This window comes from Sorex fumeus, unplaced genomic scaffold, assembly GCF_029834395.1.
Source record: "Sorex fumeus unplaced genomic scaffold, SorFum_2.1 ptg000125l, whole genome shotgun sequence".
Taxonomy (NCBI): Eukaryota; Metazoa; Chordata; class Mammalia; order Eulipotyphla; family Soricidae; genus Sorex; species Sorex fumeus.
In genome coordinates this window covers 5968223-5992566 of record NW_026606182.1, presented here as the reverse complement: position 1 = coordinate 5992566, position 24344 = coordinate 5968223, and the positions used below count along the sequence as shown (strand labels likewise).

The window sequence follows — 24344 nt, the reverse complement described above, 5'->3', positions numbered from 1 at the left end:
GGCAGAGACGCGCAGGGTGGGAAGGGGCAGAGAGGGGGCGTGGGAAGTGAACCCCGCGGGCCAGAGGGTGTTGGCCCCTGGGTTGGGGTGACGAGCGGGAGGGGGGAGCAGGGGCCGCTCTCTCCCCAGCCATGGTCAGTGGGAGCCCTCAGGCACGGGAAAGACTAGAAGGGCGTGTGTGTGTGTGTGTGTGTGTGTGTGTGTGTTGGTTTTGCCTGACCTTTGACCTTTCCCATCATTAACCTTAGCCAGACCCACTTCTAGCATTTTCCCGGGGAAGGGAGACCCCAGCCACGGGGTCCGCGGAGTCATTACAAACACAGGCTAACGGGGATACCCCCCCCCCTCCCGAAGCCACTGCCTCCCTGCCTGGCGCCCTCCAGGGAGGGTCATTAGCCGGAAACCGATAAAGGGGAACAGCTGATGGCTGATGGGTTTGTGCGCCAGGACACCCGTCCTGGGCTCCTGGGCTCCCTGCAGAGCCCCAGGCCAAGGATTAGGACTCAGGTCCTGCTGCTGAGCGCCCCTCTGAGACCCCTAGTCCAAGCTCTGCTTTTATGAAAATGAGTTAAGCCGGACCCTGCGTTCACAGTGGCCGAACGACACGCAGCAGAAGGGACCCTGTCCCACGGCATACAAGAACCACTGAGTGACGGGAGGAAAGTGGGCCCCCCCCCACCCCCAGTAACAGTCCCAGGGTCTCCTGCCGTCCCTGTGCTGGGACAGTGAGCGGTGAGAGTTGTCAGGGCCCCACGTGGATGGGCTCTGGGCTGGTCTTCTCTGCTCTCCTGGAGGTTGGCATTGCTTTTCAAACTAATTTTCCATTAAAAAATATAATAATAATAGTACTGTAGCACTGTCCTCCCATTGTTCATTGTTTTGCTCGAGTAGGCACCAGTAACGTCTCCATCGTGAGACTTGTTGTTACTGTGTTTGGCATCTCGAATACACCACGGGGAGCTTGCCAGGCTCTGCTTTGCGGGCGGGATACTCTTGGTAGCTTGCTGGGCTCTCCGAGAGGGGCGGAGGAATCGAACCCATGTCGGCCGCGTGCAAGGCAAACACCCTACCTGCTGTGCTATCCCTGCAGCCCAATAATAATAATAATAATAATGATGATGAAACAGGGGCTGGAGCGATAGCACAGCGGGTAGGGCATTTGCCTTGCATGCGTCCAACCCGGATTCGATTCCCAGCATCCCATATGGTCCCCTGAGCACCGCCAGGAGTGATTCCTGAGTGCAGAGCCAGGAGGAACCCCTGTGCATCGCTGGGTGTGACCCAAAAAGCAAATAATAATAATAATATAATAATGAGACAACCTCAGAAGGATCAGGTGGAGTTCAGGCATTTGCTTTGCCCAAAGCCGACCCTGGTTTCCTGCCCAGTGTCACGGACGGTCCCCCGAGCGCTGCCAGGAGTGACCCCAAGCCACCGCCCGGACAACAAAAAAATGCCCAACAGTCCAGGACTAAAGGAACAGATGACGGGCTGCGGCCTGGCTCTGCGGAGCGGCCGGGCTCCCTCCCAGCACCCCGCGGTCCCCAGAGCACTGCTGGGAGTGACCTCAAAGCACCCTGGGGATTAGCCTCTGGGTACTGCCAGGTGTGACCTCAGAACGAAACAAAAAACATCTCCCTCATTCCCAAGTTCCGGTAGGTGTGAGCTCTCGGAAAATAAACGGGTCTGGGCAGCCTGTGTGGCCTGGCCCCTCGCCGCGCCTGTCTGTCCCCCTGTCCCCCCTGGGGCTCACTTGGCTGCCCCCACGGCCTCCTGGAGTCTGGGTCAGGTTCCCTGCCCAGAGAGAAGGGAAGGGAAGGGAAAGGAAGGGGAGGGAAGTGGACGGAATAAAAGCCCAGAGACTGCGGCCAGCGCCGGCATCGCTCACTCGCGCCCACCCCACCTCCCCCCTCCCTTTCCCCTCTCCGCTTCAAGGCTGCCGGAGTGTGAGGTTCTGGGCATCAGAGGCTGGACCAGGCCCCCCTCTCCCCCCGAGTCTGAGAAAGAGAGAATAGAAGCCAGGGCTGGAGCGATAGCACGGCGGGGAGGGCGTTTGCCTTGCACGCGGCCGACCCAGGTTCGAATCCCAGCATCCCATATGGTCCCCTGAGCACCGGCCAGGAGTGATTCCTGAGTGCAGAGCCAGGAGGAACCCCTGAGCATCACCGGGTGTGACCCAGCAAGCCAAAAAAGAGAGAGGGGATGCCGTTGCGGGCTGCTGGTGGCCGGGGGAGTGACCCAGCAGCTGACTCAGTGACAGGGGAGGGAGCAGCCCTGTCGTGGTGGCCGGGGGCAGGCGGGGAGCCCCTGAGTCAGGCCAGCTCCGTTGTTCCTGCAGGGAGCGTCTGTGGGGGGGGGGCCGGGGCTCTGGGGACTTTGGCGTAAGGAGCCCCTCGCTCCATCTCTACAAACGGGGACACTTTCAGTCACTCAGCGTCTCTCCCATGCTCACACCCTCTATTTTTTTTGCTTTTTGGGCCATATCCGGCGATGCTCAGGGGTTCCTCCTGGCTCTGCACTCAGGAATTACTCCTGACAGTGCTCGGGGGACCCTATGGGATGCCGGGGATCGAACCGAGGTCGGTTGCGTACAAGGCAAACACCCTTCTTGCTGTGCTATCACTCTGGCCCGCTCACACCCTCTCTGGCCTTGGTCTGCCCGCCTGAGGGCACAGGATGGACGGAGAAACCACGCAAAGGCCCCGCCACGCTTGGGGCTCTGCCCAGCTGATGCCAAGGACTCCACGGGTGAGCTGGGGGCCACCTCCGTGCCCGGTCCCTTGCACAGCCACACGCCCTTGCTCCACCCGTGTGCCAGGGATGGGGGGAGGCCTCTTGCAGGGTGGGCACGGGGGGAAGGGGCTGTGTGGCTGAGCTATTGATGGGCACCAACACAGGCCTGACTCACCGTCCCTGTAACTTTGAGGCTACGGCAGCACCTGGTCACCTCAGAGCTGGGAGCTCAGGACCTGCAGGGGTGGGGTGGGGAGCTTCTGTCCCCAGGAGGTCATCACTGCCCCGGACACTTGTTCTGTCCTCCTGCCTGGCATGGGGCGACTGCGGCTGGAGCTGAGGGAAAGACCAGGTTGGTCTCACGCTCGCCAGATCCCCCGACCTGACAGCAACCTGGCAAATCCCTCTGGGCCCGGGTGCCCATACTCAGGACCCACCTAGCCAGGGCACTTTCGGCCCCTCTCGGGAGGGTCAAGCTTTCTTCTTCTTCTTCTTCTTCTTTTTTTTCTTTTTGGGTGACACCCGGCAACGCACAGGGGGCTCCTCCTGGCTCTGAACTCAGGAATTACTCCTGGAAGTGCTCAGGGGACCATATGGGATGCTGGGAATCGAACCCAGGTTGGCTGCGTGCAAGGCAAACGCCCTTCCTGCTGTGCTATTGCTCCAGCCCCCAAGATTTCTTTTTCTTTGTTTTTGTTTGTTTTATTTGGGGACCACACCTGGTAATGCTCAGGGATCACTCCTGGCGGTGCTCCTCAGGGGATCACACAGGGTGCTGGGGCTCAAACCCGGCTTGGCCGCAGACAAGGTAAATGCCCTCCCTACCCGCCGTCTTGTGGCTGGCTCCAGCCCGCTCTCTCTTCTTGAATTTGTTTAATTTTGAAATTATTACAGCTTAGGGAACGTGGTGGGCCGGAGCCATAGCACAGCGAGTAGGGCGTTTGCCTTGCACGCGGCCTACCCGGATTCGATTCCTCCACCCCTCTGAGAGAGCCCGGCAAGCTACCAAGACTATCGTGCCCACACGACAGAGCCTGGCAAGCTCCCCATGATTTATTCGATATGCCACAAACAGTAGCAACAAGTCTCACAATGGAGACCTTACTGGTGCCCACTCGAGCAAATCCATGGACAATGGGAGGACAGTGCTACAGGGAACGTGGTCACAACCATGATGACGCTGGTGGGGGCCAGTGCTTATGGTGTGTGTCCCCCCCAACCCAAAGTGCCCAGGGACACCCCCCCACAACTGTCCTATCCCAGCTCTGGTGTGATGGTCACTCCCTGCCACGGCCCGGCCCCCAGAGTTCTGTCATGGTTCCAGGCTGCTAATAATGTCAGGGTTCCAGCATGTCTCCACTCTCCTGTGCGAGCCCAGGGCTTCGGGGTGCATAGGGATGAGGGCAGAGTGTGGGCGCAGGGCAGATGGAGCCCTTCCCTGCCCGGGCCCTGCCAGGGCCTCCCGGCATCTCTACGGGCCCCACCCACCCACTTGGGCCACTGCCTGGGGAGGTGTCAGTTTCTCTGCAGATCTGGAGTTGACCCCAACACCGAGTGAGTCCGCGGGTTGAGGGGTCCTGACGGCAGGTCGTGGGGTGGGGTGGGGCAGCCCCAGCGGCCCGGCGTGTTGAATGTTAACCCGGTGGGTTCCGGTCAGCCTCCGAGGGCTTCACGTCCCGCTGGAACTCCAGCGGTGATCTCTGACCCCTGACGGGAAATGTTGAGAAAAAAGACTTAAAACGGCAAAAAAGACTGACCTTTGCAGAGGCTGGTGTCCATTGTTTCCGAGACAGAAGCCTTTGTTGTGCCGGGCGGATGCGGCAGAAGTCCAGCCCTGGCGCTGAGGAGGCCGCAGACCGGGGGAGTGGAGGGACTGTCCCTTCATTCCAGACCCTTGGCATTTGCGTCGCGCGCAGAGTTCATTTGCTCTGCAGCCCCCGTGTCTCCGGAGGGCTCTGGGGTCAGCTGCGGGGAGCCCATCCTGGGGTGTGTCCAGCGGGTTCTCAAACAGGGTCCTGCTGGGTCTGACTGTGGCACTCAGCGCTCGGGCCAGGGGGGCTGGGGTTGGACTCAGGGCCTCACACACACTGGACATCTGCTGTACCCCTGGGCCAGGGCCCGCGATGCGCTGAATGAGTAGCTGAATGAGCAGAGACCCCTGACCCCCGTCTCCTCCGCTCCCCAGCCTAACGCTGCTGCTCTCACGCCCCTCCCTTTGCAGATATTGATGAGTGCGAGAACGACTACTACAATGGGGGCTGCGTGCACGAGTGCATCAACATCCCGGGCAACTACAGGTGCACCTGCTTTGACGGCTTCATGCTGGCCCACGATGGACACAACTGCCTGGGTGAGTCCTGAGCGACGCCCCATCTGCAGCCTCTGCCCCAGGCTCCGCCCACGAGGGGGAGGGCTCACCCACAGGCCACGCCCACAGGGCGGGTTCATCTACAGCCTCGCCTATGGGGAAAGTGCTCGCCTACAGGCCCCGCCCATGGAGGGAGGGGTCTGAGCTACAGGCCCCGCCTAGGCTCTGCCCACTGGACAGGCTCATCTCAGGCTCCGCCCAATGGGGGGCGGGCTCATCCACTGTCCTATGGGGAAGAGCTCAACCACAGGCACCGCCCACAGAAGGGCGGGCTGATCCGCAGGCCCCGCCCATGGGGCGGGTTTATTCACAGGATAGACCTGCCTATTGGAAGGTCTCAACCACATGCTCCGCCTATGGGGCGGGCTCACCTATCAGCCCCGCCCCCATGCCCCGCCCATGGCTCAGCTCCAGCTGCCCTGTTTGCAAGGGTTTGCCTCGTGGATTAGGGACTCCCCACCCTTTTTTTTTTTTTTTTTTTTTTTTTTTTAAAGTAGAGGCCTTCCCAGTAGTGCTGGAGGGCCCAGAGCAGTCCCAGCACTATTGGGGCTTGGATCTAACAGTTCTGGGCTTCGCCCAAAAGTCAAGGGCAAGGGGGTCAGGCAGTGTGGGGGCGAGGTGGGATGTGGAGGTTGAACCCAGGGGGGCTGGCATTTGGGCCGGTGCCCCTCTCTTGGAGGAAAGAGTCACACTGGACTAAAATCCCCTCGGACACGCCGTTTCCCAAAGAGGCCATAGCGGTGCTGGGGTTTGGGCTTTCCCGGGACGGGGCAGCTCAGCTTCTGCCCAGAGCCGTGCACCATCTGCTGCAGGTCACCCCGGCTCTGCAAGGGGCCTCCCCCAGCTTCTCCGGCCTGCCCCCCAGGACTGAGTAAGCCCCAGTGGACCCCCGGACGGTGGCTGCAGGGGTATGGTGTGGCTAGCCTGCACAGCCTCCGGGGCCCAGCTGCCACTCTGTGCCTGAGCCCCGGGGTGGTTCGTTTTGTCTGTCTGTCCCACCAGCAAGAGGTGTGAAGCTTTCCCTCTGTTGTCTGCCCTGGAGCTTCTTCCCCAGGGGGAGTCACGGGGGGCTCAAGGCTCACTCCGGTGTTTGGGTTTCTAGAAGAATCCCCGCGGGGTGCCTCCTCCCGGGCTTGGCACCCCCTCGGCGGCGCCCGCCCCGGTGCTCTGGAACGTGTCCTCCTCGGGGTGCAGGAGGCTGATGTCTCCCTGTCTGGTTTTGTTTAATGCCTATTGCAGCTCAGACGAGCTCGTTATGGGAAACAGATCTGCAAACGTGTAATTACCCCGAAATCAGCGCTGAAACGGAGGTCTGGACAGCAGGCTGTGGAGGCCCAGGGGGGCCTGTGGGAGCGACCCCGGCGTAGGGTGAGGAAGGAGGGGGGGTGTTTGTGGCTAAGTCGGGAGAGGGGCCTCCTAGGAGGAGGTGGCTGGATCTCCCAAGGTTGCTGGGATGGGTGAAAAACACAGGGCAAGCTTGAGCTGGGGGCGTGGCCTAGGTGGGGCGTGGCCTAGATGGGGCGTGGCTCCGGTGGGCGGGGCCTTGCGTTTAAAGAGCGTTTGGAGGGAGGGGTTAGGATGCTCCCAGACTTTATTTCCCCCTCCCCAAGCTCAAGCACCTGGGCTGATGGCTAGGGGGAGAATCCCTGGAGTCCGAGCTGCCCTGTCTTGAGGGACAAGAGGCAGTGTGGCCAGGGTGCCAGGCAGGATGGCCAGGGTGCCCGCAGTGCTCGGTGCTGGTCAGCAGATGCAGAGTGTGTGCGAGGCATGGGCACTGGCCGCCCTCATCGGAGGGACATGGAGAGGGCTGGGGGGCGACCTCAGAACCCCAGGAGCCCGCCCTGGGACCGGCCCCCACGTGCCCACTGGGGTGTCCAGAGCAGCTCAGACCGGGGTGAGGGTCCCCCCTTGGCTCCATCTCACTGGCCCCCAGACACATGGCAGCTTCTGTGGCCACCGTGAAAAGGCTCTCTGGCCACCCAGCGCCCGGGCATGCTCGGTCCTCAGTCCTCCCGCGCTGCCCCCCCCCACTACGTCACGGCCCCGGGTACCCACGCTGCCCCGCATTCACCCCGCGGACCCCGAGAGATCAGTTCCAGCCCCCGTGCCTGGATTCGGGGGTTGATGACCGTGACTCAGCTACAGCCCTGCAGACAGTCGTTCAGTTGTCCCTGAGGAAGGCGGGATCAGAGGCCAGAGGGAGCACAGAGGGGAGGGCACTCGTCTGGCACATGGCCAACACCCGTTACATCCTCGGCACCCCAGACGGTCCTGAGCACTGAGCTGGGAGTACTCCCTGAGCACTGCTGGGTCTGGCACTAAAAATCATAATTAATAAATAACTAACAAGATAGAAGTCAGTCTGGACAGCTGTGTGGAGGCTGTGGGTGGCTGTGTGGGCAGCTGCGTGGGTGTCCATGTACCTGGTGTGGGTTGACTGGGTGTCTGTCCAGCAGGAGCTACTGTCCGCCCGCCTGCGGGCAACCCAGCTATCCCTTCTTTTGTTTCATTTTCTTTCTGGGTCACACCCGGCGATGCTCAGTGGTTACTCCTGGCTCTGCACTCAGGAATGACTCCTGGTGGTGCTCGGGGGACCCTAGGGGATGCTGGGAATCGAACCCGGGTCGGCCGCGTGCAAGGCAAACGCCCTACCCCGCTGTGCTGTCGCTCCAGCCCCCAGCTGTCCCTCTGGGTGGCCTTTCTTCCTCTTCTTGAAGCGTCGGTTCGGTGTTTTAAAACCACGCAGCAACACCTAAAAGAAGTCGGTCTCTCCAGGCAGGAGAGGTAGGACAAGGGCTAGGCCTCGCCTTGCACACAGCCAGCCTGGACTCAATTCCTGGTACTCTCCAACTGACCCCTGAACCCCTCCAGGAGGGGTCCCTGAGTGCAGAGCCAGGAGTCAGCCCCGAGCACGACCCGGTGTGCCCTTCCACCCCCCCCAAAAAAAATATATATATGTATGTATGTGTGTGGGCTGGAGCAAGAGCGCAGAGGGTAGGGCGTTGGCCTTGCACGCGGCCGACCCGGGTTCGATTCCTCCGCCCCTCTCGGAGAGCCCGGCAAGCTACCGAGAGTATCTCGCCCGCACGGCAGAGCCTGGCAAGCTCCCCGTGACGTATTCGATATGCCAGACACAGTAACAACAAGTCTCACGATGGAGATGTTACTGGTGCCCACTCGAGTGAATCGATGAACAACGGGAGGACAGTGCTACAGACATACGTGTGTGTGTGTGTGTGTGTGTGTGTGTGTGTGTGCAGCCTTGTCCCACTTGGCCACGGCACTCCTGTGGGACATTGTGGGTGGGGAGAGCAGGGTCTCCCCAGGGATGTTTGCACGAGACCAAATCCCACCCTTTGACCGGGACATGGTCCTTCCTCCTATGCGGGCCAGGCCGGGACCTCGACTCAGAGCCTGGCAGTGCCAGCTGCCCACCCCACTCCTCACCCTGCCCTCCCCAGGCCGACTCCCAGCCGTGACCCCTCAAGTGTCTTGTTCCTAGCTGCACCTGGCGCCCTGCGTGGCTGCTTAGCTGAGGACAGGTGGGCTCGGGGCCAGGGGGAGGGAGACACCTCCGTCTCCACTCCTAGATGTGTTCTAGAAGGTGGAGGGCCCCAGGCACTGCCAGCAAGGTGTACCCCAGTCACTCCAGCCCGCCCCCTTACTGCGGTTCACAGCCTGCCCGCCGGGGCTCGAACCCGCGCTGGGAGGAACCGCTTCAGCCTCAGCAAACCTCAGCTCCGCCCGTCCTCACTCTGCAGTGACCCTGGCAGCAGCAGGGCCTGGGGACACTTGTCCTCTTGGTCCCTCCGGGGCATGTCCCCTCTCTCAGCCGGGAGACATCCCACGCTCAGGAGGAGAGGGGCACTTGGGGCTTCGGAGCGATTTCCTTTTTTTTTTTTTTTACCCAGCGATGCTGGGGGGGGGGGGGCGGTTATTTCTGGCTTATCACTCAGAAATTTCTCCTGGCGGTGCTCGGGGGACCCTATGAGATGCCGGGAATCGAACCCTGGGTTGGCCGCGTGCAAGGCCAACGCCCTCCCCGCTGGGCTATCGCTCCAGCCCCATTCGGCGCGATTTTGAGCACGTTGGAGTTTCACCTTCCCTCTGGAGCCAGTTGGGGGCGGGAATGTCTGCAGCCCCCCTCCCCCGGGAGCAAACCTTCTCTCCAGCCGCCATCCGTCCTGAGGAATTCTCGAATCTAACCGCCGGGGACACCGGCGGGCACAGGAACCGGGATGAGAGCCCCACTCAGCCCCCAAATGGCTTGTCGGCGCGGCGTAATTGCTTGGAATATAGCAGCAGTCCTGCTCGAAAAATATTATTCCACACTCCGTGCCGTTGGGCTTACGAGCAATATTTCGGCTAATAGAAAAAGATCCTTTTATTCGTCTTAAATCAAAACCAGCAGTGGGCCGCTCGCTCCCCCGGCTCCCCCGGGCCGGGCCCCGTCTTCTCTGCAGCCCATTGGCCGGGACAGCCGGACGCCACCCCCCCACCCCAAACTCTCCCCCAGCCCGGCCCAGATTTCACCTTCACCTTGACTTGCTGAAAAAACACGGCTTGTGGCGTTCACGGGTGGAATCTGGGACGTGCTTCCAGAATGTTCCTTCCCCCACCAAGAGAAGTCACGTGCAGCCGGGGTCAGCAGAAAACCGTGTGGCTGTTCCCCGTTTATACCTCGCGAGAGTCCCCGGGCCCATGTGTCCCCCCCCCCCCCCCCGGCATGCTGGGAACCTGGGCCCTAAGGTGTCTCGGATGGGCGCATGCGCGGGGCCAGGGACAGTCACTTCCCTGTGGACGGGGGGCTGGGGGCTGGGGGTGCTGGGAGTTGAGGGGAGGCAGCGCAGGGTGGGGTTAGGATGGATGCCGGATGGGGCTGGTGGCGAAATAGCGAACGTAACCAAAGTAGAGAGAGGGGCCGGAGCGATAGCACAGCGGGGAGGGCGTTTGCCTTGCACACGGCCGACCCGGGTTCGATTCCCAGCATCAAATAGAGTCCCCTGAGCATCACCAGGAGCGATTCCTGAGTGCAGAGCCAGAAGATAGAACCCCTGAGCATCGCCGGGTGCGACCCAAAAAGCTGGGGGGAAAAATAAATAAAGTAGAGAGAGTATGGGAGAAATTGTCTGCCGCACAGGCCGGGCAAGGGTTGGAATGGGACGGGGGGAGACTGGGGATTTTGTGGTGGAAATGTGCACTGGTGAAGTGTTCGACGCTTGTGTGACCGAAACTCAAACATGAAAGCTTTGTAACTGGATCTCACGGGGGTTCAATTAAAAAAAATGGATGGTGGGTGAGTAGGTAGTCCATGGATGGCTGATCAATGAGTAGGTGGGTGGAGGGATTTGCTGGAGGTTGGGTGGGTGGATGGATGGATGGGTTCGTAGGTCGGTGGGTGGACAGTGGCCAGATAGACGGGTGACCACACTGGGAACCGCCCAGTGGTCAGACCCTCAGCTCGGCGAACCTCCATGCCCAACTCATGGCCAAGGTCCGGGGGCCATCTCTCAGACCAGGGCCATCAGCTGTGCAGGGTGACAGACACGTTTGCGAGCCCAAGTCACAGGGTGGGTTCTCCCGCTTGGTTCCGGGCTGAGGAGCGTCTTGGCCTCTGGCTCTGACGGCAGCATGTTCCGGGTCATGAGGGGCTTGAAGTGGCCTCAGGTGGGCTGGAGGGGCTCAGAGTGTCTGCTTCCAGCACGGACACCCCTGGGCATGGCAGTGGCTTGGACGAAGAGGTGAGGGGTCGGAGGGGTGAGGCCCGGGGGTGAGAGACCTGTGCGGGACATGGGTGGGGGGGGCGGCACGGGGTCCCCCTCAATCTTTCCTTGAGCATCTTGAGAGCAGCTGCCCGTGGGCTGGGGGCTGGGGGTCGGCATCTCCAAGGATGGAGCCCGCCTGCCTGGTTTTGAAGCCGGGACCAACCCCTGGTGCGTGGGGGGGTCTTGAGGACGGGGCTTTCCTCACTGGTCAGCAAGGGCTGTAGCGGGGAGTGCCCACGGCACCCCGTGGATAGGATGTACCCACACTCCCTGACCTCGGTACCCCTCCCACCCTCCCCCACCCCCTGGGCAACTCCGGGCTCGCATCTGCCCTTGCAGAGTCTTAGGGGCAGGGCTGGGGCGTGATCCTGGGAGTTGCTGGTCAGAGGGAGAAGAGGGCGTTGGGACCGTCTGGCGTGGCTGCACACATGGGTGGCCGTGGCCATGGCCGTGGGCTCCTCCACACCCCGGCGGGCCAGCGAGGCACAGCGCCCACCCCCAGGACAGCCGGACGGATGCCACGTGTGGGGCCGGAGCCTCCTCCAGGCCGCACTGCCTGTTTATTTGTCTTTAAACTTAGGCGTCTCTGACGACGCGTTTCTTGCTGCGGGAATGTGACCCGCTCGGCGTCCAACTCAGCAGCTGGGGCGGTCAGCCGCGACCCGTCAGCGCCAGGGTTCTGGGCGCGGAACCTGAGTCCCTGCCTGCCTGTGGCATCGTGTCCCTGCCCCCCGCTAGCCTGAGGTGGGCGAGGAGGGGGGTCCGGGCAGACCCTCTGCTTCGACTTCACACAACCCTGAGTCGGTGGCTGCCGGGTGGGGCTGCGAGCGCGTCCTCAGATGCCACCGGAGATGCCCGTGGCTGTGGAGGGGTGCAGTGGCCCGCATCCACCCCAGGACCAGGGGCCGGGGCGGGTCACAGCGGGGCCCCAAGGGAGCCTCCCTGTGCCCACAAAGGGACTTTGAGCAACTCCCAGCCTCCCGTGCCTCAGTTTCCCCCTCTGTGCTGGGGCACAGAGGAGCTGGTGGGCTCCAAAATGGGTCGACTGCCCTGGCGGATAGGGGGGAACAGCAGTGCTGAGGGGGTCTCTGGCCTCTCCCGCCTGGGGCCCTTCCCCTGACGCCCCCTTTGTCCCTTGCCACTCAACTTGGGTGTCAGCCCCCACAGAAAGGCCCCTTAGTGGCACCGTGAATGCAGGCCCTGCCTCTGCCCCCGGCCAGTGGGGGTCAGCGCCAGGGAAAGTGACCGGCCAGGAAGCAGGGCCGCCTGTCCCTGGACAAGGCCTCCCGCTGCCCCTCTCCCTGGCCGGCCCCAGGCCCCGGGCATCCCTGTGGGCTGGGCTGGGCTGGGCTGGACAGAAGTTTCTGTGTCCCGCGCCCCGGAGCAGAGGGTCAGCCCCCCCAGTGGGCCGGGAGGCGGCCGTGGGCGGGAAAGGCCGTAAACGGCGGCGGCCGCAGGCACCGGGCCCAGCAGACGCACCCCGCGGGCCGGCGGCAGCACGAGCCAAGGCTGGACCCGGTGCCCAGAGGACCCGAGCGGGCGGGCACGGAGCTGAGGGCCGCAGAGACACGCGGCCCGTGGGCGAGGGGTCCCCAGCCCACCCCGGCCTCCGTCAGGGGTCACCCTGGGCCCGCCGCCCCACACACCGACACCGCCAGGCCCGCGGGCTCGCCCTGTTTGCCGTGGCCGGTCGCCATCGCCCGCTGGGCACCGCTGCCTGTCACCCACCTCCCCCCGACCGCACGCGGCTGGAAATAGGCTGGCACAGACGCCCGCGCCCGCCAGCTCGCGTCTGTGGGCAGGGGGCATGCGGTTGCCCCGTCGCCTGGAAGGTGGCAGAGCCCCCCCGTGGCCCAGCCACTGACCACCACAGGCGGCCGCTCTCGGGACACGTGCAGTGGACAGGCCCCACCGGGGCTCTCCTGAGGCTTGGCTGCCCGGCGGGACAGGACGCCCAGTGTCCTCCGCGCTGCCCCGCCCGGACGCCGTCCGTCACCTGGCTGGGGTCTCGGCCGGGGTCTCGGCCCCGCTCCCGCCCGCACTCGGACCCCGGGGGTCCTGGCGCTCAGAGACGGGCACGCCGTGACACCCCCGCACACCGTGGTCAGCAGCGCTGTGCCCGTGGGTTCGCGGCCAGGACGGCTGGACGCAGCCTGACTTTATATGGTCACAAGCGTGGCCGTGGCCGAGCTCCCTGGCGCTTTCTCGCCATCTGCGGGGCACGTGGGGCAAGTCGCGGGTGCGAGGCCAGGGAGGCGCCTCCGCCTGACCAGACATACACACCCCCACCTGTGGGGCTGGGGGACGAGGGACGGGGCCGACAGGGGGACACGCGCACCCCATGTTCCTGCACCTACACCTGCAGATGCCCGGGGCAGCTTCTTCCACAGCCACACAGCCACACACACCACACACGCAGACACACAACACACACATCACACAGGCACCACACACACAGACACACACCACACACACAGCACACACAGCACACACACAGACATACACACCACACAGCACACACACCACACACACACCACACACACAGACACACAGCACACAGGCACCAAACACACAGACACACACACCACACACACACACCACACACACAGACACACAGCACACAGGCACCAAACACACAGACACACACACCACACACACACCACACACAGAGACACACACAGCACACACACAGACACACACCACACATACAGACAACACACACCACACACAGAGACACACACGCCACACAGACACACCCCCCACACATACACACACCACACAGACACACACAGACACATACATACACACCACAGACACACATACATAGATACACACCACACACATACACACAGCTCACACACACATATGCCAACACACAGAGATACACACGTAGACACATGCATGCCAACACACAGACACACACGCCACCAGACACACACAGCAACACACACGCAGACATGCATACACACGCCAACACATACTCGTGAAGCAGCACACACGCAGACACACTAACGCACGTAGACGCACACACATGCCCGCAGGGCCCAGGCACAGTGCCAGTGGAGCCCCCTGGGTCCTTGTCCTGTAGGTTTGGGGGGGCCCGGGGGTCTCGCCTGCCGAGCCCCTCCGGGGCCTGGTCCACAGAGGAGGGAACGCGGGTCTGAGTGGCCCCCGCGAGGTCACCAGCCAGCCGCCTGGGGACGGGCGGGCCTCAGAGGGTGCAGGGCTGGTGGTGCTGGGACCCGTCGTGGCCCGGACGGAAGGAAGGGCTGCCGGTGGACAGGGGCCCAGGGGCAGGAGGTCAGCGCGGGCCGGGGGCTCCGGGTCTCCGGGCGCCCCGAGGGGGGCTTGCCGGCCCGAGCCTCCTGCCCTGGTCTTGGGAGCCCCGAGCCGACCCGGCGGACCGCCGTGCGCCCCCCGCCTGCCCTCTGGCCGCCGGGGTGCCCTGCTTGGCAGCTTGCCGGCCCGGGCTCGGCCGCGTCTCTCCCGAGGCCGGGTCCATCTGGTTCTCATTTATTTGCACTTAACTCATCAAATGCAATTTGGCCCGAGCCGCGCCGGGGGCCGGAGGCTTTCCTGCCCCGAGAGGAGCCGCGGGCGCGCAGTAGGCCCGGGGCAGCGGCGAGGGAGCCGGGCGGGGCCGCGGAACGCAGCGGCTGTTCCAAACGGTGGAACGTTCCGGAGACTTGCAAAGCCACCAGCGCCGGATTATAAATAACAGCTCAGCCCCGTGCCCGGCCCAGGCGGGACACAGGCCACTGAGAAAAGCACCTCAGCCCTCACGGTCAGGCCCGGAGGCCGCTTCTTCCAGGCAGACCCTGGAGCATGCCCGGCGCCACCCTCTGCCCTCTCAGCCGGACTGGGCACGAGCCGGGAGCCCAGCCTCCAGCACCCAGACCCGTCCGGCTCCCTCCGGCCAGCACTTCCAGGGAGAACGGGCAGCCTGGGCCGTCGGGGTCAGGCATGGGGACCGGTCAGCCTGTCTCCAGCCCCCGCCCCCCCCCCCCCGGCCACGGCTGCCCGGGACTCGGTGCCCAGCAGGCGCCGGCTGCGGGCAGGAGCGGCCCCCGGGACGGTCAGCCACGGGCCTTCCCGCCACACACACAGGAGGGGCCTGTTCCCGAGAGGCCCCCCGGCCCCACCCCAGAGTCAAGGCCCGGCCGCGCGTGGCACAAAGATACTTTCTGTGCGGGGGGAGCCCAGGGGAGTCGCAGCCCCCAGCGCCCCCAGGGCCTTCCTACCAGCTCTGTCGCCAATTGGGGAGTCCTGGGAGGCCCGGCCCCAGGTGCCGCCTCTGCTTTGTGATGGAGTCCCTGTGGCAGGAGCGCCCTGCCTTCCGGAACATTCTGTGGGGTCATGAATAAAGACGAAGGATCCCAACTGCCTGCAGGCCTCCCCCCCCCCCCCCAGACTGCAGACAGACGTGCCGGCGCGGTGAGGCTCAGGCTGGGCCAAGGTCGGCCCCTTCGCCCTCAGGATGGAGGGGAGAGGGCTCGGGGTCCCACACCGGGTCAGGGTCCCGGGGAGCCGCATTCAGCCTAGAGACGGGGGCACCACATTCCCGGGACTTTTTATAAAGGGGGGGCTGGAAGTGCTGGGGCCACACTTGGCAGTGCTCAGGGCTGACTCCCGGCTCTGTGCTCAGGGCTGACTCCCGGCTCTGTGCTCGGGGCTGACTCCTGGCTCTGTGCTTGGGGCTTACCCCCGGCTCTGTGCTCGGGGCTGACTCCTGGCTCTGTGCTCGGGGCTGACTCCTGGCTCTGTGCTCGGGGCTGACTCCCGGCTCTGTGCTCGGGGCTGATTCCCGGCTCTGTGCTCGGGGCTGACTCCTGGCTCTGTGCTCGGGGCTGACTCCTGGCTCTGTGCTCGGGGCTGACTCCTGGCTCTGTGCTCGGGGCTTACCCCCGGCTCTGTGCTCGGGGCTGACTCCTGGCTCTGTGCTCGGGGCTGACTCCCGGCTCTGTGCTCGGGGCTGACTCGTGGGGTGCCAGGGATGGAGCCTGGGTCTCCTGGTGTCTGTCTCCATCCCAGCCTCGTCCTCTGCCACCAACTCGGCCCTGCAGCTCCCACCACGCCACCTCCAGGCAGCCTCCCACCTGGGCATGTGCTGTGGACATGAGTGGTCAGGAGAGGACGGGGGCAAAGTGAACGAACCCATGAGGGACCCCGGGTGACTTCTAGAGAACGAGCCACAGAGCATGTACTGGTGTTGGGGGGAGCAGGTGCTTGAGGGGGGCACATGTGTGTGCATGTGTGCGCACATGTGTGTACTGTGCATGTATGTATGTGTCCACAGCTCAGTATGTATATGCACGTGTACATGTGTGCACACTTGTGCGCACATATGCATGTATGTGTGGGGGTGTGCATGCGTGTGCATGTATGCACGTGTGTGCCCTCATGCGGGTGTATACATAAACCTGTGTACATGTATGCACATGTGTGTGCATGGGTGGAGGTGTGCACGTGCACATTTATGCACATGTGTGGGTGTAGGCATGTGATGTGTGCAATGTATGCACGTGTGTATTTGCACATGGGTGTGCACGTTGCACATGCATGTGTACACATGTGCACGTGCGTGTGTACATGCGTGCACATGCGTGTTATTATGCACATATTGACGTGCACATGTGTTTGTGCACATGCATGTATGCACGTGTGTATGTTTGCACGCATGTCTGTGCATGTGTGAAGGTGAGCGCGGATTAGAACTCCCAGCTGAGCGGTGTGTGGGCCGCGTCGGTGTGCCCAGGGCCCCGGCCAGCGTGCTGCCGACACCCCGCTCTGCTCGGGGCCGCGGTCCAGAAAGCATTTCCAGCCCAGCGCACGCTCCATGCCAGCGGCCTCTCGGGGCTGTGGGCCCCGCACCCAGGCTCCCCCAGGGCCGTTGCCCGCCGCCTGCCGCACCCGCCCCTGCCGCCAGAGGTCAGGCCTGCGAGCCGCCCGGCCTGTCGGAGGGTCAGAAAGCGAGTGGCCACAGAGCAGGGGGGACGGGACACTGAGTGGTGGGCCTGGGGAGGGCAGAGGGCGTGGGGTGCCCCTAAGAGGAGGCAGCTGAATGTGCCACTCCGTGCCTCAGTTTCCCCATCTATGACAGTAGCGAAGCCTTCCTGTGTATTCCGGCTGCTGTGAGGACCAGAGGCTCAAATACACGTGATACGTTCAGGGAGCCCCGGGACGGTGGAGCAGGGTTGGGAGCTCGGCCGCCTCTGGGGGGTGACTTGGTGGGCGGCTTGTCGTAGAGGGCCTGTGGCGTGTGTCCGCGGATGGCCACCAGGCTGCTGCCGGAGGCTCTCTGCGGAGTGCTCCGGGTGATCCAGAGACGAATGGCGATATCCTCTGGAGAGCCCTGCCGGGGGTTCCAGAGGGTGTGGCTAGAACCTTCCAGGGAGCACTGCCAGGCGTTCCAGAGGGCGTTGCTAGACCCTTCCAGGGAGCACTGCCGGCATTCCAGAGCGCGGGGGTCCTCTGAGCGTGCTCACAGCCCCGCCTTCCCCCGCAGACGTGGACGAGTGCCAAGACAACAACGGCGGCTGCCAGCAGATCTGCGTGAACGCCATGGGCAGCTACGAGTGCCAGTGCCGCGGCGGCTTCTTCCTCAGCGACAACCAGCACACCTGCATCCACCGCTCGGACGGTGAGTGAGTGCCGTGCTCTGGCCTGCCCTGGGACAGTCCCGGTGCTGGTCCCCGCGGGGCTCGACCCTGGGACCATCTCCCCGTGGCCCCGGCTTTCGAGTCTGTCCCGTGAGACTCACGAGCACTGTGGCCGGCTCCCGCGCCGTTGCTGGCCCCCGGCTGTGTGGAACGGCTCGAAGCCGCATCCCCCCACGCGTCCTCTCTGTGCCCCTGAGGGTGGACGTGGCAACTGCCCGGTGCCATGGGAGGGACGCGTCTCCGAGGGGGCTCCAGTGCCGAGACCCCCCCACGGTGTGCCCGAGAGGCCTCCCAGAGGGCCCCCCAGCTGCCTGGGATCGCCCACGTGACCCCTCGGTCGCCGGCAGCTCCGTGGAGCCCGCCCCCCGCCCCCCGCCGGCTGGTTCTGATTATCGGGGGCCGGATGCAGGGGTGGGGTCAGCCGGGGTCAGCCGGGCTCCTGGTGGGGAAACCAGGCCACGGGGCTCGGTCTTCCCAGGCACCAGCGGAAGTGGGGCCTGTGCCCCCCCCGGGCCCGGCCAGGCTGGGGGGCAGGTGAGGGGGGTCTCACTCGCAGCTGCTGCCCATGGCCCCGGCCCCGTGGACTCCTCTCCTCCGGAGTTCACACGCGCTGCGGGAGCCCGCCCCTCCCCTGCCGGTCTCTGCCCGTCTCTGCCTCCCCAACCCCCAGCCAGGACTTGATTCTGTCCCCGTGGCAGGCAGGAGCGAGAAGGGGCTTCCAGGCCTTGCTCGCTCGACCTTGAGACCCTCCATGGCCAGCACGGCCTGCCCGTCGGTCCCCATCCCCCATGCTGCCCGCCCAGCGGGGCTGGGACTGCTCAGCTTCTGCTGTGTGACCCTCGGAAGCCACTCAGCCTCTCTGAGCTGGGACCAGGAAAGTGAGCATGTCCACGCCACGCGGCGCTTGGGGCGGACGTTTCTCCCCTGGAGAAAGCAGGCGGCGAGGGCCAGGCCACCCCCAGACCGGCAGCAAGCCACTCGCAGCTCAGGCCCGACCCGGGGGCAGGCGGGCAGGAGTCCGTCCACCAGGACACTCGCGAGCAGGGCCGTTCCTTCCCGAGCCCAGCTGCCAGCGCGCCATGCCTGCCCTTAGGGGGCGTCCACCCTGCAGGGCCAGCCCAGGCCGTCTGCTGACCCTGTGGTGCCCTGTCCCGTGACAGCTGCTCTGTGCTGAGTCTGGGGCCCCGGGAGCGGCCAGAGCCGGTGGGGACTTCCGGGCCGGTTTGATGCCCGGGTAGATGGTGGGTTACCAGCCCCCAGCCAGGCCCTGAGGCTCCCGGGGTCATGTTATGGACAGCAGCTCCCCCAAATCCACGGGGCAGGCAGGGGTGACGGTCACCCCATGAGGCCCTCCGGGGCTCACGGTTCACGGTTTACAGCCCGTTTCCCGAGCACTGAGGCCGGGAGCACTTCCACAGTGGCAGCTGGAAATCCCCACAGACTCCGGTCAGGAGCCCGGCTGCATTCCGAGTGCTGGGATGTTCTGGGTTCCACCAGGCTCCAGGACCAACATTGCCTGGTGGGAATGTTCCAGAATGCCCCCTCCCTGTCTCTCGGAGACAGCCTGAGGCACCCGGCCTTTGTTCCTGATTCTTGTTTTTTTTTGTTTGTTTGTTTTTTGCTTTTTTGGGTCACACCCAGCGATGCACAGGGGTTCCTCCTGGCTCTGCACTCAGGAGTTACTCCTGGTGGTGCTCAGGGGACCATATGGGATGCTGGGAATCGAACCCGGGTCGGCCGCGTGCAAGGCAAACACCCTCCCTGCTGTGCTATAGCTCCAGACCCTTGTTCCCGATTCTTAGGGGGTTCGGTTAACTCGGAGCTTGTGGGGTGCTGTCCTGGTGCCCGCCCATGCGTGAGTCTGCCCAAGGATTCTGCTGGACTTAGTGTGGGGCTGTTGGCAGGCCACCCCGGAGGAGACAGCACCGTGGGGTCACTGTCGGGGGAGACGGGTCAGCTCAGGGGACACACGCAGTCAGAGGGGGCGCAGACTCCGGCCACGTCCCCTGCAGTGGCACCCTGTCAGATGGAGACCACGTCCACACTGGCAGCTGTGTGCCACACACGTACAGAGTACACGTGCATTATGTGTGTGTGTGTGTGCGCGCGGGGGGCATGTGTATGAACGCATGAGTTCATACATGCAGCGTGTACTAGTGTGCATGTATGTAGATCACGTGTACGTGTGCCTTGTGTGAGCGCGCGTGTATGCGTGCATGTGTATGGGTGGCGTGTGTGCATGTATGAGCGTGTACGTACATGAGTGGGTGCATGTGTGCCCACGTATGCATGTGTGTATGTGTGAGTGTGCATCTGTGAGCGTGCGTGTGCACACGCGTGTGTGCATGTGAGTACATGTGTGTGCATACGTGTGCGTGTGTATGAACGCATGAGTTCGTGCGTGCGGCGTGTACTAGTGTGCATGTGTGTAGATTGTGTGCACGTGTGCCTTGTGAGTGTGCGTGTATGAGTGCATGTGTATGTGCACGTGTGTACATGCATGTGTGCCCATGTATGCGTGTGTGTGCAACTGTGAGCATGCATGTGTGTGTGCACGTGTGAGTGCATGTGTACGTGTGGTGTTACGTGCACGTGTGTACATGTGTGAGTGCATGTGTGCACATGTGAGTGTGCATCTGTGAGCACGCATATGTGTGTGCGCCTGTGTGAGTGCATGTGTGTGCGTGTGTGCGCGTGCATGTGTGTATGTGTGGTCTGTCCAGGGGTTCACGCAACCAGCATTGAGGTCCGGAGGCTCCTCTGACTCGGGAGTGAGGCCCAGGCGGCCCGTGCACGTGCTCAGCCCACGAGCCGGACACTCCCTGCAGGCCACAGGGCCGGGGCCGGAGGGCAGCTGCCCGCCCGCGAGACACAGGCCTCGCTGACGCCCTCAGACCGTGGGGGCCGGACCAGCGCCACCCGCTTGGGGACGGTGACCAACGGCCTGCCCCGGGGCTGCTTCCCAGGGACCTGGTGGCGTCACAGGCACTTCTCAGGGTCCCTGCGGTGACCAAAGGGACCACGGCAGACCCACGGCTCAGCCACGGAGGGCGGGTGTGCGGGGACAGAGGCGCGCGGGAGGAGATGACAAGAGAATGGGAGGGGACAGGCGGGAGTGAGGAGACTGACCAGAGCGTCGGAGGGGACAGGGTGGCCACGGAGGGGACGGTCTGTCTGCAAAGTGGCAGGAGGACGGCAGGTGATAAGAGGAGGAGGGTGTGGCGAGTGACAGAAAGGTGCCTAAGGAGGGGACAGGAGGAGGTGAGTGACGGGAGGTGAGTGATAAGAGGTGTGATGACCGGAGGTGACCGGAGTGACCAGAGGCTGGCCGACGGCAGAGGCCAGGCCCAGAGCACAGGGGGCGCCTCCTGTTGGGGGAGCCGGGAGACGAGACCCCATGGCAGAGCGGCCCCTCGGCCCCGCCCCCTGCCCCCTCCACGTCCTTGTGCCCATTTGTGGGGAGAGGACAATGGACACGTGCCCTTGGGCGCTGGGCCCTGGGGCGGCTGGGCCGAGGGGGTCTGTGCCGCTGGGGGTCAGGGCCATGGGCGGGGGGCGGGGCGGGCTCCGGGATCCCCCACAGGCCCCAGAGTGGGGGCGGCGCTGCCCCCCCCCCCGCCCCAGGAGTCGGCCGGGCCAGAGACGCAGGAGGCCAGCGCGTGGGCAGCCCCGCGGCCGCGGCCGGTCAGAGAAACGATTCATTTAGCCGCAGATTTACGGCCGCTGCCAGAGCGGCCGCCCGCGGCCAAGGGGACAATAAATGGGGCCTTTACGAGCCTCCGGCCCATAAACAGCTCCTGCGGGCGAGCCCCTCCAGGCCGGGAGCCCACTGCCTCCCCCCCACGCCCCCCACCTCCCCAGGACGACCCCTCCCCTCACTCCCCGGGACTCCCCCCCCACCTCCCCGGGCCGCCCCCCACCTCCCCGGGACGACCCCTCCCCTAACTCCCCAGGACTCCCCCCCACCTCCCCGGGACGCCCCCCACCTCCCCGGGACGACCCCTCCCCTAACTCCCCGGGACCCCCCCCCACCTCCCCGGGACGCCCCCCACCTCCCCGGGACGACCCCTCCCCTAACTCCCCAGGACTCCCCCCCACCTCCCCGGGACGCCCCCCCACCTCCCAGGGACAACCCCTCCCCTAACTCCCCAGGACTCCCCCCCACCTCCCCGGGACGCCCCCCCACCTCCCCAGGACGACCCCTCCCCTCCCCTAACTCCCCGGGACTCCCCCCCACCTCCCCGGGACTCCCCCCCCCCACCTCCCCGGGACACCCCCCACCTCCTGGGCCGGTGTCTTCGGGGCTAAAGGGCACTTCGGGGACACTGCCGGGCGGGGTCCTGGGGTCTGTCACAGCGAGTCCCGTACTGAACCGGGCGGGAAGCTCCTGTCACCCCCAGAGTCGGGGAGGGCAGCTGGGCAGGGGCCACACGTGTCCCTGTGCCCGGCCCCGAGCCCTGCCCCTGCCCAGGGACCTCTCCCGCCCGGGCCCCCCCCTCCCCGGCCCCTGACGCCCCTCACAGTCCCGGGGCCCTGGGGGAGAGCGGGGCAGAGGACCCCTCGCCCACTCCCGAGCCCACAGTGCCCAGGCCCAGTGGACGTGTCCAGCTGCAGCCGGACCCGGAAGTGCCACTCGCTGGGGCCTGGCCCTGGGGACAAGTGTGATGGGGCAGCCTTAGTGACCCTTTCCTCTGCAGTCCCTGTTTGTCTGGAAGGATCCGGAAGGATCTGGAAGCTTTCTCTCCTTTCCCCTGATTTCTGCCCAGGCTGCCTGGAGGAGGCCTGTGGGGTGATGGCGCCGCCTAGTGGCAGGTCTGGGAATTGCAGGAGCGGTGCTACTGGCCCAAAGCCGAGCCCAGGGGTGGGGCAGGGCCCAGGGAGCAGCAGTGGGGGCGGCCTTTAGTGGACCCCACTGCCTCAGGGCCAGCGGAGCCCCTGTCTGCAGCCCATCCTCTCTGACCTCTCCCGTAAGGCCCTTTGGTGCCTGGCCACCCCCGCGGGGACAGAACAAGCTCCAGGCCCCATTCAGCCAGGGGCGTCCTGACCTGGGTGGACCAGGGTGGACCTACGGGGCGGACCCCCAGCCTCACCAACTAGAGGGTCCAGGCCCCAGGGGGCCAGAGCAGGCCCCAGTCCAGTCAAGGAACTTAAGGGTGGGTGCAAGCTAGGAGGTCTTCCTGGAAGAGGGGCTCGGGTCACTCAGGTCACAGGGCATGGGGCCTCCCTGCTCAGACCCGGCCAAGAGGCTGCGGGCATCTCTTTCCTCACCCCAGCCCCACCCCGGGCACCCCGAGACACTCGGTCTGAGTTGGCAGCACATAATTGCATTTGGTCGCGCCTAATCCAATTAGCTTCGAGCGGGCAGGCGGCCTGGCCTGACCGGCGCCCGGTCTCGGTGTCCAGGGCTGCCGGGAAGGACCCGGAACCAACAGTTCTGGGCCCCGGGTGGGGGCAGGCAGGAGGCGGTGGGCGTGCCGAGGGTGGTGAGCGGGCAGAAGTGGGCGGAGAGGCGGGCAGAGCCAGGGATGGACAGAGTCTGGGAAGCAGTCGCAGGCCACAGAGGGCACCCCCGCCCTCTGTGGGGGAACTGAGTCACAGCTGGGTGCTCAGGGAGGAGCAAACACACTTCGGTGCTCTGTGGAGGGGCTGCCCGGAGAGCTGCCTGGAGGTGGTGGCCTTGTTCGTCCTCGGCTCTTCCAGCCGCCACAGGCACAGGCTCTGTTCGTGATTCGCACTCCGGGCGGCCCTGGGGTCCTGCCAGTCCCAGAAATGCCGCCCCTCAGCCACCCAGGGACCCCAGGGCGGGAGATCAGGCCTATGCACCCGAGGGCCCCAGGGCAGAGGGGCTTTGTGGCTCTCACTCCACTGCACCCGGGGGTGAAGCGGTGACAGGGTGTCACCCAGCCCTGTGGGATCCCTCAGCCGCCCCCCCGACACACGCACGCCTACAACAAAGCCCCCCCGCAAGGGTCCCATCAGGGTCTCTGGTTTTAAATGTGGAGAACAAGAGTGCTCACGTGCGGGTTTTGGCGACTGTTTTATTGGTTTGGGGTCCACACCTGGCTATGCTCAGGGATCCCTCCGGAGGGCCCCAGGGACCGTATGTGGCACCAGGGGTGGGATCTGGGTCGACCAGGTGCCCGGCGGCGGCCTAGCCCCTGGGCTGTCTCCCTGCCCCCGTTTCTCATTTATTTTTATTTTTCGGTTTATGGGTCACACTGCCAGCGATGCTCGGGGCTCACTCCTGGTGGGGCTCAGGGGATCCTGTGGGACTCCAGAGATTAAGCCCAGGTTGGCCGCGTGCAAGGCTAGTGCCCTCCCCGCTGCCCCTGGTTTTTAATATGAAATCAGTGTGTCGACGCCAGTTTAATATGAAATCATATTATATTTAATTTATATGAATTATAATTCATTTAATATGAATTTGATTTAATATAATTTAATATAAATATTATTAATTAACAATAAATAAGAGTATTTTATTTATATATAACATACCTATATAATACAATAAATTATAAGTAAAAAGTAAATTGGTTAATTATTAGTATTGATATGATAGGATTTAATATAATTCGTTTAATATAATTCATTTAATATGAAATCATATCATAGCATGCATCGATGCCGATTCCTGAGCTGTGGTCAGTGACTGTCACAGACACAGCCTCGCGGGCTCCTGCCCGCGCCCAGGATTCCGAGGGCCACAGCACGTGAGCTCAGGGGCCAACTGCAGGGGGAGACCTCGCCTCCCCCCTCACCACCCCCCACCTTGGGTTGCCGCCGACACAGAGGGCCCGGGGGCCCCGCCACCTGCTC

General features: G+C 64.0%; 1 protein-coding gene across 2 annotated transcripts in view; it reads left to right on the top strand.

Moving 5' to 3' along the window:
* SCUBE1 (signal peptide, CUB domain and EGF like domain containing 1) overlaps nt 1-24344 on the top strand; it is a 60386-nt gene that overhangs the window by 8912 nt on the left and 27130 nt on the right. For both annotated transcript variants that reach the window (XM_056137409.1, XM_056137408.1), the window contains exons 3-4: nt 4955-5083; nt 17372-17506. In XM_056137409.1, coding sequence (XP_055993384.1) covers nt 4955-5083; nt 17372-17506 — 264 coding nt within the window. The remainder of the gene's footprint in view (nt 1-4954; nt 5084-17371; nt 17507-24344) is intronic.